At 47.2% G+C, this 15,302-nt stretch overlaps 2 protein-coding genes across 6 annotated transcripts in view; both read right to left on the reverse strand.

Annotated features, from left to right (window-relative positions):
- The window catches only part of ANGPT4 (angiopoietin 4), a 199,884-nt gene that overhangs the window by 153,011 nt on the left and 31,571 nt on the right, over window positions 1-15,302 (reverse strand). For 2 of the 4 annotated variants that reach the window (XR_014549184.1, XR_014549185.1), the window contains exons 4-9: window positions 13,584-13,816; window positions 12,222-12,337; window positions 11,082-11,183; window positions 9,792-9,958; window positions 4,644-4,777; window positions 2,614-3,160 (exon numbers count right to left, since the gene is read on the reverse strand). Coding sequence is in view for 1 of the 4 variants with exons in the window: in XM_083618834.1 (XP_083474960.1) it covers window positions 2,988-3,160; window positions 4,644-4,777; window positions 9,792-9,958; window positions 11,082-11,183; window positions 12,222-12,337; window positions 13,584-13,816 (925 nt within the window). In the remaining 3 variants the exon portion in view is untranslated. Of the gene's footprint in view, window positions 1-312; window positions 3,161-4,643; window positions 4,778-9,791; window positions 9,959-11,081; window positions 11,184-12,221; window positions 12,338-13,583; window positions 13,817-15,302 lie in introns of those variants that run through there. The other 2 variants (XR_014549186.1, XM_083618834.1) reach the window with 2 other exon arrangements.
- RSPO4 (R-spondin 4) overlaps window positions 1-15,302 on the reverse strand; it is a 199,046-nt gene that overhangs the window by 104,898 nt on the left and 78,846 nt on the right. The window lies entirely within an intron of this gene.

Genomic DNA, 15,302 nt, shown 5'->3' on the forward strand with positions numbered 1-15,302 from the left:
GTGCGCTCATCTCACTCTATAGGCCGGGAGCCAGCGCTGTCCGCAGACACTTCCGGGTCACGTGGCCAGCGTGACAAGCTGCATCTGGCGAGCCAGCGCAGCACACGGAACACCGTTTACCTTCCCGCTGGTAAGCGGTCCCTATTTATCTACTTGCACCCGGGGGTGCTTTCGAACTGCTAGGTTGGCAGGCACTGGGACCGAGCGACGGGAGTGCACCCCGCCGCGGGGATTCGAACCACCAACCTTTCGATCGGCAAGTCCTAGGTGCTGAGGCTTTAACCCACAGCGCCATCCGCGTCCCATATTTAAACTGTAGAATTGTCAAATACATCGCTTCAGCAGCAAAAACAACAACAACAAAACCATTTAGGAAACACTATGAAGTAGACGGGGTGAAAAAGACAAAGATGAGACTGGTGGTCAGCTACATAAAGCTTAATATGAGAGTGAATATAACTCCTTTCTTCTACTGAATCATTGACAACAACCCAATCACAAAACAAAGATGACTATATACAAAGCTCATTTAAAACTAAGTGAAATTGTGCATTAAGGAGAGGCTTCTGTGATCCCAATCGACCTATTTTTCACAAATATCCATGACAAGGATACTATATTATTATTATTATTATTATTATTATTATTATTATTATTATTTTGTGTCCTTCCTCCCAAAGGATCCCAGGTGTCTGTTCTGATGTCTCTAGGACCAGGTACAAGGCAGAGACACCAGAGTGTCACAATTTGATGGCCTTGGACTCTAAAGTCAACCAGAAATTATATCCACACCAACCTGCCAAACTCCCATGAATGGATTGCATGCAGAGGAAATGGGGATGATTCGTGGTATATAGATTGATCAGACTTCCATTCATGTGTGCATCTATGGACATTTGGAATCATGTCCTCCCTGGGTGAGATTTGGGCCCTGGGCAATTGGCCATCCCTGGACTCCAGGCCACCGTAGGAAGTGAAGCGCTTGCTACATCGGAGGTGCAACAGAAAGAAAAATACTTTTTGTTTTATGATGTATTGGCCTGAATAGATGCCTCATTCCCCCACCCCCCAAATTCTGTCCATGAAAAGTTAAAGTGTGGCATATATATGCAGCCAGGTGCACGGCACAAGCATTTCCCTTTTCTAAAGGGAAATTCCCTTATTTCGAATAGGATTCCTCGCAAGAAAAGGGAAAAGTTGACAGCTATGGTCCCCCGTCCCCTCCTCTCCCCCTGTCTAGTATGCAGCCAGGAGCTACAAGGAATGGAGAGGCTTATATTCGGGTATTTTCCCCCCCTCCAATTTTAGAAGCGCGGCTTATACTGTATTCGGGTGCAGCTTATATTCGGGCCAATACGGTATATTGCAAGCAAAAAATGGCCACTTCGCTATCGGCGGAGTTGCTGCACGTCACGGAATGTTCACCAACATTATTTGCCGGGCAGCTGTCATGCTTTGGCCCTCAAGCAGGGCTTGTAGGGATAAATACAGGGCAGGTAGAAGGGGGAAATCTCAGCTTTCGAGGCTGGAGGATTTGGGGTGTTGTGCCACCTTTTCTCCAAAGAAGCTGTTCCACAAGTAAATGGCAGACATATCCTGCAGGCAGAGCACAGTAAAAACTGCCCCCATCACGTTCATGCCTTTCGCACAGCTGGCTCAAAATGTTTTGAAACAGAACAGCCAAGGCGAGGTGAGATTTTATTGAGCCTTTTGCAGGAGGGTTTGCTGGAGACTTGATTCCCCCTGCTACCTAATAAGGGGAGGGGTCCTTTTGATTTTCCCATCTTGGGCTAGCCTTGCTGACCAGTTCAACGTGGAGAAAAGACCAGCTTATCCAGCCATCGCTGAAGCAAGGGGTTGAAAATGGCCAGTTTGACCCCCCCATAAACCACAGCAGAAACGCTTCACAGTCTCTTGCAAGGATGTTGCAACCCAGACTATGCCAGCAGAGGGCAGCTTAGTCCATTCACGGCACCGAGGCTCCAAACTGTGGGGTCTCTGAGCCTATCTGTGTTTATGTGAAGCAAAAGAAGGGAACTCAGCTTCATCTTCAGAGCATGACCCTGTCTTATATTAAATCAGGGATGGGGAAAACCTTAGGCAATCCAGATGTTTCTGAACTCCCACCAATCTCTGCAGAACCAGTGTCCAACACTGGCAGGATCATGTGTGTCTTTACCCAAATAAAGCCTGAAGCATAATATAAATAATATAAAGGCTGATCGCCGAAGAATGGATGCTTTTGAATTATGGCGCTGGAGGAGACTCTTGAGAGTCCCATGGACTGCAAGAAGATCAAACCTATCCATTCTGAAAGGAAATCAGCCCTGAGTGCTCACTGAAAGGACAGATCCTGAAGCTGAGGCTCCAATACTTTGGCCACCTCATGAGAAGAGAAGACTCCCTGGAAAAGACCCTGATCTTGGGAAAGATGGAGGGCACAAGGAGAAGGGGACGACAGAGGATGAGATGGTTGGACAGTGTTCTTGAAGCTACCAGCATGAGTTTGACCAAACTGTGGGAGGCAGTGGAAGACAGGAGTGCCTGGCATGTTCTGGTCCAGGGGGTCACAAAGAGTCGGACACGACTAAACGACTAAACAACAACAACAACATAATATAAATCTGACCAGATTTTTCTGCATTTACCCAACAAGCTCGCCCCTTGCCCCCAAATGAGCCAGATAGCGTGACACACTTTTCACGGGCAGATTCAGCCTTTAACATACAGAATAGTTCGCCGTACATTTTCTCGGAAGTCCAAAAGCCCACAAAAGACAGCTTCCTGCGCCATCTGGGAGGGGAAAGAGAGAGCTGGTGCTGTTTGCATCCGACCGCAGCCATGAATTCCTAGCCGCGAGGGCCTCTTTCCCAGGGAGTTTCTCTGCACCTGCCACCTGTCCAAACCGGAAGGCAGTTCCTGTTACCTGTGCCAAGGTTGGCTCTCCCTGGCTCACAGAAACTGCAGTCCTGCTCAGCGTCTCTCTGTTATGCTCCTTCAGGGCTGCCCGAAGGCCGGATCATCATCCTCGTGCCCTTTAGGGAGTAGCCCGGTCCCTGGAAGTAGTGCCATCGGATCCCGTTCAGTTTCCGGATATTGTGCTTTGCCGGGTAGTAGATGCCATTCAGGTTCGAGAGTCCGCAGGCATCAAACCACCAACCTGAACGTGCATCAGGAGAAGCAAACCGTAGATTAGTGGGTCCCAAAGTAGGTGCTACCACCCCCTGGCCGTGGTGGGATTCAACTCCTAGGGGCTGAGGTCCCTTTGCCCCCCCATAAAATATTTGAGTGGGACACCCCCCAAAAGTTGATGGGCATTGCCATGTGTGTGGTACCACATCTTGTGATTATTTATGCAGGGCGGGGCTTACCTGGCACCCCCAATATTTTTTTTCAAGTTGGCACCCCTGCTAGGGGGGGCACTAAGAGGCAAGCGGGGTGTCAGTGGAAGTGGAAATGACTATCCAGCTTTGAAAAGCTGGTATCGCTGGATCAAGCCCATCAGTTTTGTTGGAATAATTGAACTAAATAGTTTTAACTGGATTCTGAATAAATGTGCAATTAATTAATTAATTAATTATGTTTTATTTATATCCCGCCCTCCCCAGCTAAAGCCGGGCTCAGAGCGGCTAACAAAAGTAAAAGTAAACGCAGCATTCTAAAATCAATTCAGAATCAAATTAATGGCAACTATTGGGCTAGAGTTCTGTGAGGATTACCGAAGGAGGGGGGTCAGGCTGTGCCTTGGCCAAAGGCCTGGTGGAACAGCTCCGTCTTGCAGGCCCTGCAGAAAGTTGTCAAGTCCCGCAGGGCCCTAGTCTCTTGTGACAGAGCACTCCACCAGATCGGGGCCACAGCCGAAAAGGCCCTGGCTCTGGTTGAGGCCAGCCTAACCTCCCTGTAGCCCAGGATCTCCAAGATGTTTTTTATTTGAAGACCATAATGTCCTCCATGGGACATACCAGGAGAGGTGGTCCCGTAGGCTACTGTTTTGAATTTTATTCTGTTATTGCCTTCCTCAGTGGCTCTTGCAAATCACTATTCATGCAAACCACATTTTATAGGGGGGCACTGGGGATGAGTTTATAGAACCAAGTGGCCTCCAAAAAGTTTGTGAACCACTGTTGTCCAAATGCTTAAGCAGAAGACAAGCATGTACAGAGTGCTTAAAAACTCAAACTGCTTTAAAATGCCAAAGCTCTTTGGCTTTTAGTGGAGCTTTAGTTTGAAGAGAAATTTACACTTTTTGAAGCAATATGAGAATGGAAACGCAGCCATCCTTAAAAAAATCTGCGCTTTCCCCAATTTTACAACATAGCTCTCTGGCCAAGCAATGTGTATAAAAATGGAGGAAAGTGTGTGTAAAATTGTATACATTAGCGAAAGAAACATGAAAAGGCATTCTATTAGGGGAAGGTGCTCTGCAAAAATGTGTATAGCAGGGGAAATTGCATGCAAATGTTTATAGGATGAGAATTTTGCGCTGAAATGCTGGTGCATTATATATGTGTGTATGCAAACTGATTTGGAAATGTGGAGTCTGGGAAAAGAGAAACTCAAGATTCAAAGCTCTTGGATTCTCACTTGACCCCTCGCTCTCTCCCCCCTTCCTTCCCAGTCAGGGAGCTCAAAGGCCGACTCACCACCAGAAAGCATCTGGGCGCACTTGCAGTTCCGGCAGTTGTCATTGTCAGAGTCTCGGGTGCTGAAGCCCGTCCCTTGGAGAGGCAAGCCGCTCTGCTGCCCAGCGCTGCCTTTGTAGCCTCTCAAGAAAAGCCTGTGGAACAGAAGGATGAGAAGTTGTTTTCATATGCAGTAACAGCGGCAAGAATTCTGGTGGCACAAAAATGGAAACAGGAAGAAATCCCGACGAAAGAAGAATGGAGAATGAAGTTGATGGAGTACGCAGAATTAGATAAATTGACGGGGAGAATTCGGAACCGGCGAGACCAAAGATTTACCGAGGACTGGAATAAATTTACAGAGTATATTAAAAATATATGTGAAGAACAATTAACGTTTGTAGGTTTTCAAGAAGCTCTGTGATAATAATGGAAAGAAATATTGTTTTATAATAACTGTTAAGATTCATATGGTAAAACAACAACAACAACAATATAGATGGAAGAAATGTGAATAATTGTGATAATATGGAAAATTTCCAGATAGACTGAGGGAAGTCTGAAAGTAGAAAGATTAGAATTGGATGTAAATTTTGGATGGAATGTTTTTCCTTTATTGTTATATTTGAAAACTTTTATTATTATTATTTTTTAAAAAAGAAAAGCCTGTGGAACAGAAGGCATCATGATGAGAAAGAACAAAATCCCCTACAAGTTGCAGCAGGGAGGAGAGAGGAGGAGGAGGAGGAGTTTGGATTTGATACCCCACTTTATCACTACCCGAAGGAGTCTCAAAGCGGCTAACGTTCTCCTTTCCTTCCTCCCCCACAACAAACACTCTGTGAGGTGAGTGGGGCTGAGAGACTTCAAAGAAGTCAAGTTGGCACCCCTGCTAGGGGGGGCACTAAGAGGCAAGCGGGGTGTCAGTGGAAGTGGAAATGACTATCCGGCTTTGAAAAGCTGGTATCGCTGGATCAAGCCCATCAAGCCCTAGGTCACCCAGCAGCTGCATGTGGAGGAGCGGGGAAGCGAACCCGGTTCACCAGATTATGAGTCTACTGCTCTTAACCACTACACCACACTGGCAGAGGTTGGGGCTCCAGGATTGTATTTCCTTGTGTGCAGGGCTGGTGACAGATATTTTTTGAAGGTGACCTGGAAACAGAAACTAATCCAGAATGCTAGACTGGTGACTGGGAGCGGCCGCCGAGACCACATAACACCAGTCCTGAAAGACCTGCATTGGCTCCCAGTACGTTTCCGAGCACAATTCAAAGTGTTGGTGCTGACCTTGAAAGCCCTAAACAGCCTCAGTCCTGTATACCTGAAGGAGCATCTCCACCCCCATCGTCCTGCCCAGACACTGAGATCCAGCGCTGAGGGCCTTCTGGTGGTTCCCTCACTGTGAGAAGCGAGGTTAAAGGGAACCAGGCAGAGGGCCTTTTTGGTGGTGGCGCCCGCCTTGTAGAACACCCTCCCATCAGATGTCAAGGAAATAAACAACTATCTGATTTTTAGAAGACATCTGAAGGCAGCCCTGTTTAGGGAAGTTTTTAATGTTTGATATTTTATTGTGCTTTTAATTCTGTTGGGAGCCGCCCAGAGTGGCTGGAGAAACCCAGTCAGATGGGTGGGGTATAAATAATAATCATAATCATAATCATAATAATAACCCCAGAGTCGGTCACGACTGGACCTAATGGTCAGGGGTCCCTTTTCCTTTTAAACTTGCTAAAATGTACCGGACAAGAACCGATGAGTGCTGGAAATGTAAAGAAAGGGAAGGGATCTTCTACCATATGTGGTGGACTTACAAGAGGGAAAGGCTTTCTGGAAATGATATATAACAAGTTAAAGAAAATATTTAAAAATACTTTTGTTAAAAAACCAGAAGCCTTTTTTATTGGGTATAGTGGGCAAAGAGATACCAAGGGAAGATAAAAGGCTGTTTATGTATGCAACAACTTCACAAAGAATTTTTTTAACCCCAAAATGGAAACAAGAAGAAGTACCAACGTAAGAAGAGGGGCAGATGAAGATGATGGACTTTGCAGAACTGGTGAAACTGACAGGAAAAATCCGAAACCAGCACAACCAAATACAGTATTCCAAAAGGACTAAATTTATACAATATCTGAAAGATTATTGTAAGCAATTAACATCACTATCAGAGATATCTGAAGACTTATAATGAGAAGTCTTCTCCCTTTCTATATTTATTTAAATTTTGAGCTATTTTGTAACGAGTGTAATTGGAATGGGGAAACATACAAAAGGCAATGATATAAAGGTTAATTTTGAAAGCCATGAGGCAGGAGGGAAGGAAGTCAATAGGCTCTAAAGAGCCAGGGAGGTAAAGTGGATAATGATGATGTGAATGTATATTATTAAATGGAGAATAAATAAAAATGAGAGAGAGAGAGATGATGATGATGATGTTTTTGGAAATCCAAAAATACCTCAGCAGATCAAAAGCAGATGAAATGAGAAGTGTCCTTGCCTGGTGAGCAGAGGGCAAGGAGGACACCCTGAAAGAGCACCATGTTCTCTGAGAAACAGTTGCTCGCCAGAAACCCTTAGTCACATCCACAAATACCAGCAAGTTAAAGGAGGCTTGGCACACTCTGCTCTTGGAAGGGCAATTCCCAAGGAAAGCGGAGGTGAAGACACAAACAGAGCTGGAGATTTGCTAGGTGGCAAAGTTCTCTCACAAAAGGCCACCTGAGATGGGCTGAGATCCCCCATTAAACCCACAGGAGATGGTCCCTGCACCCGGGGCTGATGATTTGCTAGGTGGCTGACCTCCAGGGCAAAGCACTCTTGGAACAACTTGTCCAAGCCCCTTCGCCTTTATCAGAGTAGGTTCAAATCTCCTTCTAAGCTGGCCAGAGCAAGCATTTTCATTCGGGTGACTTTGGCTGATTTGGTGCTTGAAGCACGTACAAAAAACCCCCGGGTGGAATCTCCATGGAGCTCAATGGTTTAGGAGGTGAGACCAGTTCTCTATCAGATTCCAGACAGGGATTAGCTCTAAAATGAAGGGGATCTCATAGCCTCCAAGCGTCCCAATTTTCCAGGGACAGTCCAGGAATTACAGAAGCCGTCCCGGTTTCTGATTTGATCCCAGAATGTCCTTCTTTTCCTTTTTCCTCCCCTCCACGTCCCGGAAAACAATTAGAAGTGCTGTGTGTAGCTGCAAAAACAGACTCCTGTTTATCCTGGAAATAAAAGTCCTGCACTAAACGAAGGAGATGGTGAAGCTGGCATAAAAAGCCCATCCTATCATTTTGATAGGGACGCAGGTGGCGCTGTGGGTAAAACCACAGAGCCTAGGACTTGCCGATCAGAAGGTCGGCAGTTCAAATCCCCGCGATGGGGTGAGCTCCCGTCCCTGCCCCTGCCAACCTAGCAGTTCAAAAGCATGTCAAAGTACAAGTAGATAAATAGGTACCACTCCGGCGGGAAGGTAAACGGCGTTTCCCTGCGCTGCTCTGGTTCGCCAGAAGCGGCTTAGTCATGCTGGCCACATGACCTGGAAGCTGTACGCCGGCTCCCTCGGCCAATAAAGCAAGATGAGCGCTGCAACCCCAGAGTCGGCCACGACTGGACCTAATGGTCAGGGGTCCCTTTACCCCTGTGTGTGGTGGAGTCTCCTTCTTTGGAGGTCTTTAAGCAGAGGCTTGACAACCATATGTCAGGAGTGCTCTGATGGTGTTTCCTGCTTGGCAGGGGGTTGGACTCGATGGCCCTTGTGGTCTCTTCCAACTCTATGATTCTATGATTCTATTCTATGATTCTATGATTCTATGATTCTATACCTTTACCTTTTATCATTTTGAAAGACAATGTCACCAATCCACTTTAAATTCTTTCACTGCCATGCTTCTGCAGCCAGCCATTTATTAGAAAACACAGGGAGTGCTTATTCCTTTCTTGTAAATGGAGCCTTATACTGTTTACTCAGAAAGAAGTCCCACTGTATTCAGTGGAGTTTACTCCTACGTAACGGGGTAAAAACTGGTCAGTCTTAAACACTCAGAACTAAGTCCCACTAAGTTGAATAGGATTCACTCTCTGGTATGTTCCTGATCATTCTCACAGTTTCTACAGCGGCTTTCAACCCACATAAAACCCGCAATAAAACATTAAAAAATGTCCCTATACAGTCATACCTCATGTTACGTCCGCTTCATGTTACTTTTTTTCAGGTTATGTCCTGCTGCGACCCGGAAGTACTGGAAAGGGTTACTTCCGGGTTTCGCCGCTCGCACATGCGGAGAAGCACAAAATGACATCATGCGCAGAAGCGGCGGATCACAACCTGCGCATGTGCAGACACACCGCTGCGGGTTGCGTTCTTTTCATGTTGCGAATGGGCCTCCGGAACGGATCCTGTTTGCAACCAGAGGTACCACTGTACAGGGCTGCCTTCAGATGGTTCAGGGGTTGGATAACTCCATACCCCCCAACATATCTCTGATAAAAATAGGGATGTCCTACCAAACTCTCCAGGGACAGGGGTGGCTCTGTGGCTTAAACCACAGAGCCTAGGACTTGCCGATCAAAAGATCGGCAGTTCGAATCCCCGCGATGGGGTGAGCTCCCGTTGCTTGGTCCCTGCTCCTGCCAACCTAGCTGTTTGAAAGTGCAAGTAGATAAATAGGTACCGCTCTGGTGGGAAGGTAAACGGCATTTCCATGCGCTGCTCTGGTTTGCCAGAAGCGGCTTAATCATGCTGGTGACATGACCCGGAAGCTGTACGCCGGCTCCCTCGGCCAATAAAGCGAGATGAGCGCCACAACCCCAGAGTCAGTCACGACTGGACCTAATGGTCAGGGGTCCCTTTACCTTTACCAAACTCTCCAACATTTCTCCAATGAAAATAGGAATGTCCTAAGAAAAAGTGCAACTTTCCGGGGTAAGATCAGAAAACCGGGGTGGCTTCTGTAAATCCAGGACTGTCCCTGGAAAACAGGGACACTCAGAGGGTCTGAACTGTGGTGTGTGTGGTTCTCTCCCCCCCCCCCCCCATTTCACCCTCACAAGGTAGGTTAGGCTAAGAGATGGCGAATGGCCCAAGGTGAGCTCCACGGCTGAGTGGAGATTTGAACCCTGCTGATAAACACCTACCACGCTGTTTGCATACAGCTGGCAAAGACCGCATATTACCTATATCGCTGACGCTCGCTTCCCAGCTGGAACTTTTCGTAGTGGGCGTAGCCGCGATTGCCTTCCCAGTCCAGGAGTTCGACCCTCAAAGAATAGGCTGCCTGGTTGGTCAGGAGGTGGACTGCCTCATTCCCCAGCCAGTATTCTCCTGCTGGATCCCCAAAGCCCTGGGAGAGGCAAAACACAAAGCACTAAGTGGGTTGCTCAATTAAGTTCTTCATATATCAGCTGAGAGACTGTCCCTTCCTTGAATATTGAAATCAGCCGGTGAGTGAGGGCTGAAAGGAATGCGGTCGAAATGGGACCACGATGGGGAGAGAGAGAGAAGAAATGGGATCAGCATGGTCAGGAGAACTCCAAGGTCTGCAGATGTACAAACATCATTTACGGGGGGGAAATATTTAGGCAACCTTCCCCCAAAAAACTGACAAATGAAGAGCAACAGCGTGCTGAGTCTCTGGAGAAAGGGACAGAAAACTGGGAAGAGGAACAGAACGGAATGGGGTATTTTGCAAGAGGATCACAGCTGGCTGGCTGGAACCCTGAACAAGAGCACTCCACACCGCAATGTCTTGTAAAAATCAGATGACACATATTTTTTGGAGGGGGGGTCCATGGTAGGAAAGGTGAGATTAACTCTGTGGTCATTTCCAACACTATTGGTTGTATCCAATGTTAGTTCAGAGTAGACTCATTAATAGACATGAGTAGTCCAAGTCCATTAATTTCACTGGGTCTACTCTGAGAGTAATTTAGTTGACTCCAAGCTTCTGATTCCCTCTTATTACTTTGTGTAACATGGAGAAGAAGAAGCTCCTGCTGTGTTATGTACTGCCTGGCTTCAGATCAGCTGTCTCTCTCTCTTTTTTTTACGATTAAAGTAATTTATTCAGTAGAATGCACATTTGTCCCCTTCTTTGAATCCATCACTACTGAATAATTTTTTGGACGCTGAAACAGTGATTGGGGAGGGAGAGCAAAGTGCGTTCGTGACTTCACACTCCCTGGCCAATCAGTGCTGTGCAGAACCCCGGTATATGGTTCCCTCCTGCTTGATTTGGGAGAGTAGAGTGTGCAACTGACCAAACAGTGGCGAGCAAGTTTCCTCTGCATAAAATTATGCACATTGACCCATGGCCTCAGGAAGCCAGTGGGTCAGCAAAATAGGGGTCAGCAAAGCCCTGGGCTGCTATTGGCCCCGTGGTGATTGTTATGTGGTCTCCGCTCTTTCTACTTTTGATCGAAAAGATCTGACGGAGTGAGGATGACAAGTCCAAGGCAGAATCAGACCTGTTTGTATTCTTTCCAGCTCTTTTGGAAGCTGACGCTGCCATTGACTCTGTACTGGATCACCGTCCAGCCACCTCCGTCCGTCTCCATATCGCAATAGGTCTGTAAAGGAAGAAAGCAGAGGATGCTCAGACTTTTTTTAAAAAAAATAAAAATAAACAACGCTGGAAACTGTTGTGGAACTGTGGAGTACTGAACCTGGCTTGGAATGAACAATTTTCTTGTGCATAGTGCAGGTGGTGCTGTGGGTTAAACCACAGAGCCATGGACTTGCCGATCGGAAGGTCGGCAGTTCGAATCCCCGCGACGGGGTGAGCTCCTGTTGCTCGGTCCCTGCTCCTGCGCTGCCCATCAGTGTAGACGGTACTGAACTATATAGGCCAATGGTCTATATAGAAGTTGTAAGGAAACTTCCTGTGTTCCAGAGTTCCTTCCAGGTCCTGCCAATTTTCCCCTTGAACCTATGAATGTTCCCCAGCCCAAAGCAAAATCTAGCCACCAGAACCAAGCACAGAAAGGCAATCCATTTGAATAAAATCTCCCTGCCCCTCTTTTGCTTAGCTGCCAATGTTTCTCAAACTTGGGTCTCCAGCTGCTTTTGGACTACAACTCCCATCATCCCTAGCTAGCTGGACCAGCGGTCAAGGATGATGGGATTTGTAGTCCAACAACAGCTGGAAACCCAAGTTTGGGCAACATTGGGCCTTTGCAGAACCTGTTTCTGGATCAGGACGTTTTCCAGACAGCCTTAGAGAGGGTCTGTTATGTACTGAAGTTCTCACCCTGGGCCAGCAGGGGGATACTGTAGATAGTTTTCACTCAGGTCCACATATGCAAATAAGGGATTGAAAGTGACATGCAGTGATTGGATAGTTACAGAAAGTGGTTACTGTTGCGTTGTAGTGGAGCTCGATATAAGAAGGGTGGCTGAACCCTTCAGTTCAGTTCTGGCCTGTGAATAAACAAGAGCTGTTTGAAGAATTGCTGTTTCGTCTGATATGTTCACCCACAACTTAACAGGGTCAGATTCCTTTAGAAGCACCGACGGTAGGAGAACCAAGGTGCTTTTTTTTAGCTGTACAAATTGAGCAATGATCCTTCTCCCTGCCTCCATTCATAGGCTCTTGTGGTTTCACTGACCTTCTTGGGTTCAGTCAGATTGTTGATATGGAGGGTGTAAACTCCACTGAGATTAACTTCAGATTGGCGGATTTCTGCGCAGTCCTGGAACAGCCGGTCTTCTTTCTTTGGAGGAACTAGCAAGAGAAAGTCAAATGCTAAAGAGTTGGCCTCTCCAAATTAAATAAGCATTTTGGGTCATGGATACAGCAACGGTGAGCTGCCAGTCTCAAGCAAATTTCCCTATTTGAAATGTGAATAAAATTCCTATTTAAAATTTGCTTGGGGGAAAACTGCGATTATATTTACAAATTCCTGCCTTGTTCTTTCTTCATCAATCCAAGCTAAAGACCAGAGTGGGGAATCTGTGAGTCTCCAGATGCAGCCAGCATGATCAATGGTTAGGGATGATGGGAGTTGTAGTTCAACAGCACTTGGAGGATCCTCATCCTTCCAGTAATATTTTGGTCAGATCCACACCATGCATTTAACAAACACCTAATGCATATTTAAAGCGCACAACTTCCCCCAAGGAGTTCTGTGAACCGTAGCTTATTAAGGGTGCTGTGAAGTGTTGCACTGTGCAGGGAAACTATAGTTCCCAGAATCCTTTGGGGGAAAGCCAGGTGCATTAGATGTCCATCAAAGGTATGTTGTGGATCTGACCTGAGTTTATTGCAGGTGGGGATGGGAAGACATGGTGTAAAAGCACTGAGTTCGAAAAGTTGTTACACATAATAATAATAATAATAATAATAATAATAATAATAATAATAGTAAAAAAATTATACCCTGCCCACCTGGCTGGGCTTCCCCAGCCACTCTGGGCGGCTTCCAACAAAATATTGCTTTAATATTTAGAAAGCAACATAGAATTTCAAGTTTTTCAAAAGCATCCCTCACAATGGAACGCGTCCACTCTTTGCTGTAAGTTGCGCCAAATTGGCCTCGTGCGCTATTCTGCACATCTGAACTTTCAAATGACACAGAGCATCTCTGGAGGCTTCGTCCCACTCCCTCTTCCCATTGGCTCGGCTGCTCTGATGTAAAGGAATGTTCACAAATCAAGTAGTTCAGAGGGGAAAGGCCTGATGATGGAACATTGGCAAAAAGGTGCGACTCTGCTAAGGAAAGGAAAGTTCATTTTGGAAGGGGAGACTAGGAGGGAGGGACAAGGAGAGAGGCTGCCGGCAGGTGGAACCTGTGTAAGCAGCCAGGAGAGTTCAGAAAAAGGAGCAAGAAGACTGTGAACTGTTGAGCTATCTCCGTCTGCGGTGGACCTCTGGCTAGCATGCATATCATCCAGAGCTCTCAAGCAGCAGAGGCTTGGAAGCTGCCTCATTTGAGATAAAGCGTGATTTATTTTGGTGGCTCTGAGCTCACCTTTGCCTTGGGAGACCAGCTGGACCAAATTCTGAACCGACTCCAAAAGCTGCAGCTGCTGTTGTTGGAGCAGACTGGTGTTGCCGCTGGCGGCGTGGAGAGACTTCTCCAAGACCTCGATGGTGTCGCTCTGGCGGATCACCAGCTGCTGCAGCTCCTCCTTCTCCGTCCGGATCCCTTCCAGCTCCATCAGGTGCTTTGTCTCCATCTGCAGGACTCGGGTCTCCAAAATACTGCCAAGGAAGGAAGGAGAGGGAATGAGGGCAACAGAACTGCAGGGCGGATGGCTGGTGGATTTGCAAAGAGCTGGCAAGAGACACTTTTCAGAAGGCGGTCAGCTTAAAAAGCGGGCACCTGCCTATAGGGCCGCACAGTCACATCCACAGAGTTCATCTATGGGATTCACCAGGATGTGGGTCCTGTTTTAGGTGTAAAGATAGTTGGAAATTTAGTTGGGTTTCCTCACCCCAACCAAGCTGGCAAAAATGTACAGGATTAGAAGTAAAAAATGCTGGAAATGTTTAGATAAGATTGGCGATTTTTACCACATGTGGTGGCTGTGTAAAAAAACCAAAGGCATTTTGGGACAGTATATAAAGGTAAAGGGACCCCTGACCATTAAGTCCAGCCGTGGCTGACTCTGGGGTTGCGACGCTCATCTCACTTTCTTGGCCGAGGGAGCTGGCGTACAGCTTCCGGGTCATGCGGCCAGCATGGCTAAGCCGCTTCTGGCGAACCAGAGCAGCGCACGGAAACGCTGTTTACCTTCCCGCTGGAGTGGTACCTATTTATCTACTTGCATTTTGACATGCTTTCGAACTGCTAGGTTGGCAGGAGCAGGGACCGAGCAACGGGAGCTCACCCCGTCGCGGGGATTCAAACCGCCAATCTTCCGATCGGCAAGTCCTAGGCTCTGTGGTTTAACCCACAGCGCCACCCGCGTCCCTTAACCCGAGGTACCACTGTATAAACAACGACAAAGGGGAAACACTGGCCTGTGAGCGCTCCAGTTGGAGAGCAGCCTTTACCAAAGGTGTCATGGACTTTGAAGACGCTCAAACTCAGAACGCAAGGGAGAAACATGCTAAGAGGAAGGCACGCTTGGCAAATCTTCACCATGATCAACTCCCGCCCGGAAACCAATGTCCCCACTGTGGAAGGATGTGTGGATCCAGAATTGGCCTCCGCAGTCACTTACGGACTCACTGTTAAGACTGTGTTCATGGAAGGCAATCTTACTCAGCTACGAGGAATGACCAAAGAAGAAGACACAATCAACATGCAGACAGTTAAATGCTGATTGGGCATTTGGAGTTGGAAGGGTGCCAAGGGTCATCTAGTCTAATCCCCTGCTATGCAGGAATCACAGCTAACAGATGGCCTTCCTGACAAAAGACCACCCAACAGTGCCACCTGCGTCCCGGCCACTTACTCCTCCTGCCATTTACAGCAACTGAGATTCACAAGCGTTGCTTCCTCCAACTGTGAAAAATCCATGGGGAATCCATAGGCAAATCCATGGAGGAGGAGAGGGCAATTGTTGGCTACTTGCCATGCCTCCATAGTTGGAGAAATAAATGCTTCTGAATCTCAGTTGCTGGAAACTGCAGGAGGAGAGAGGGCTTTTGTGCTCAAGTCCTGCTTGCAGCTTTTCTACGAGCATCTAGTGTCTCCCGTGAGATCAGAATGCTGGACTAGATGGGCCTTTGGCTTGACCGA

Source organism: Podarcis filfolensis (genome assembly GCF_964270895.1).
Source record: "Podarcis filfolensis genome assembly, chromosome: 6".
NCBI lineage: Eukaryota > Metazoa > Chordata > Lepidosauria > Squamata > Lacertidae > Podarcis > Podarcis filfolensis.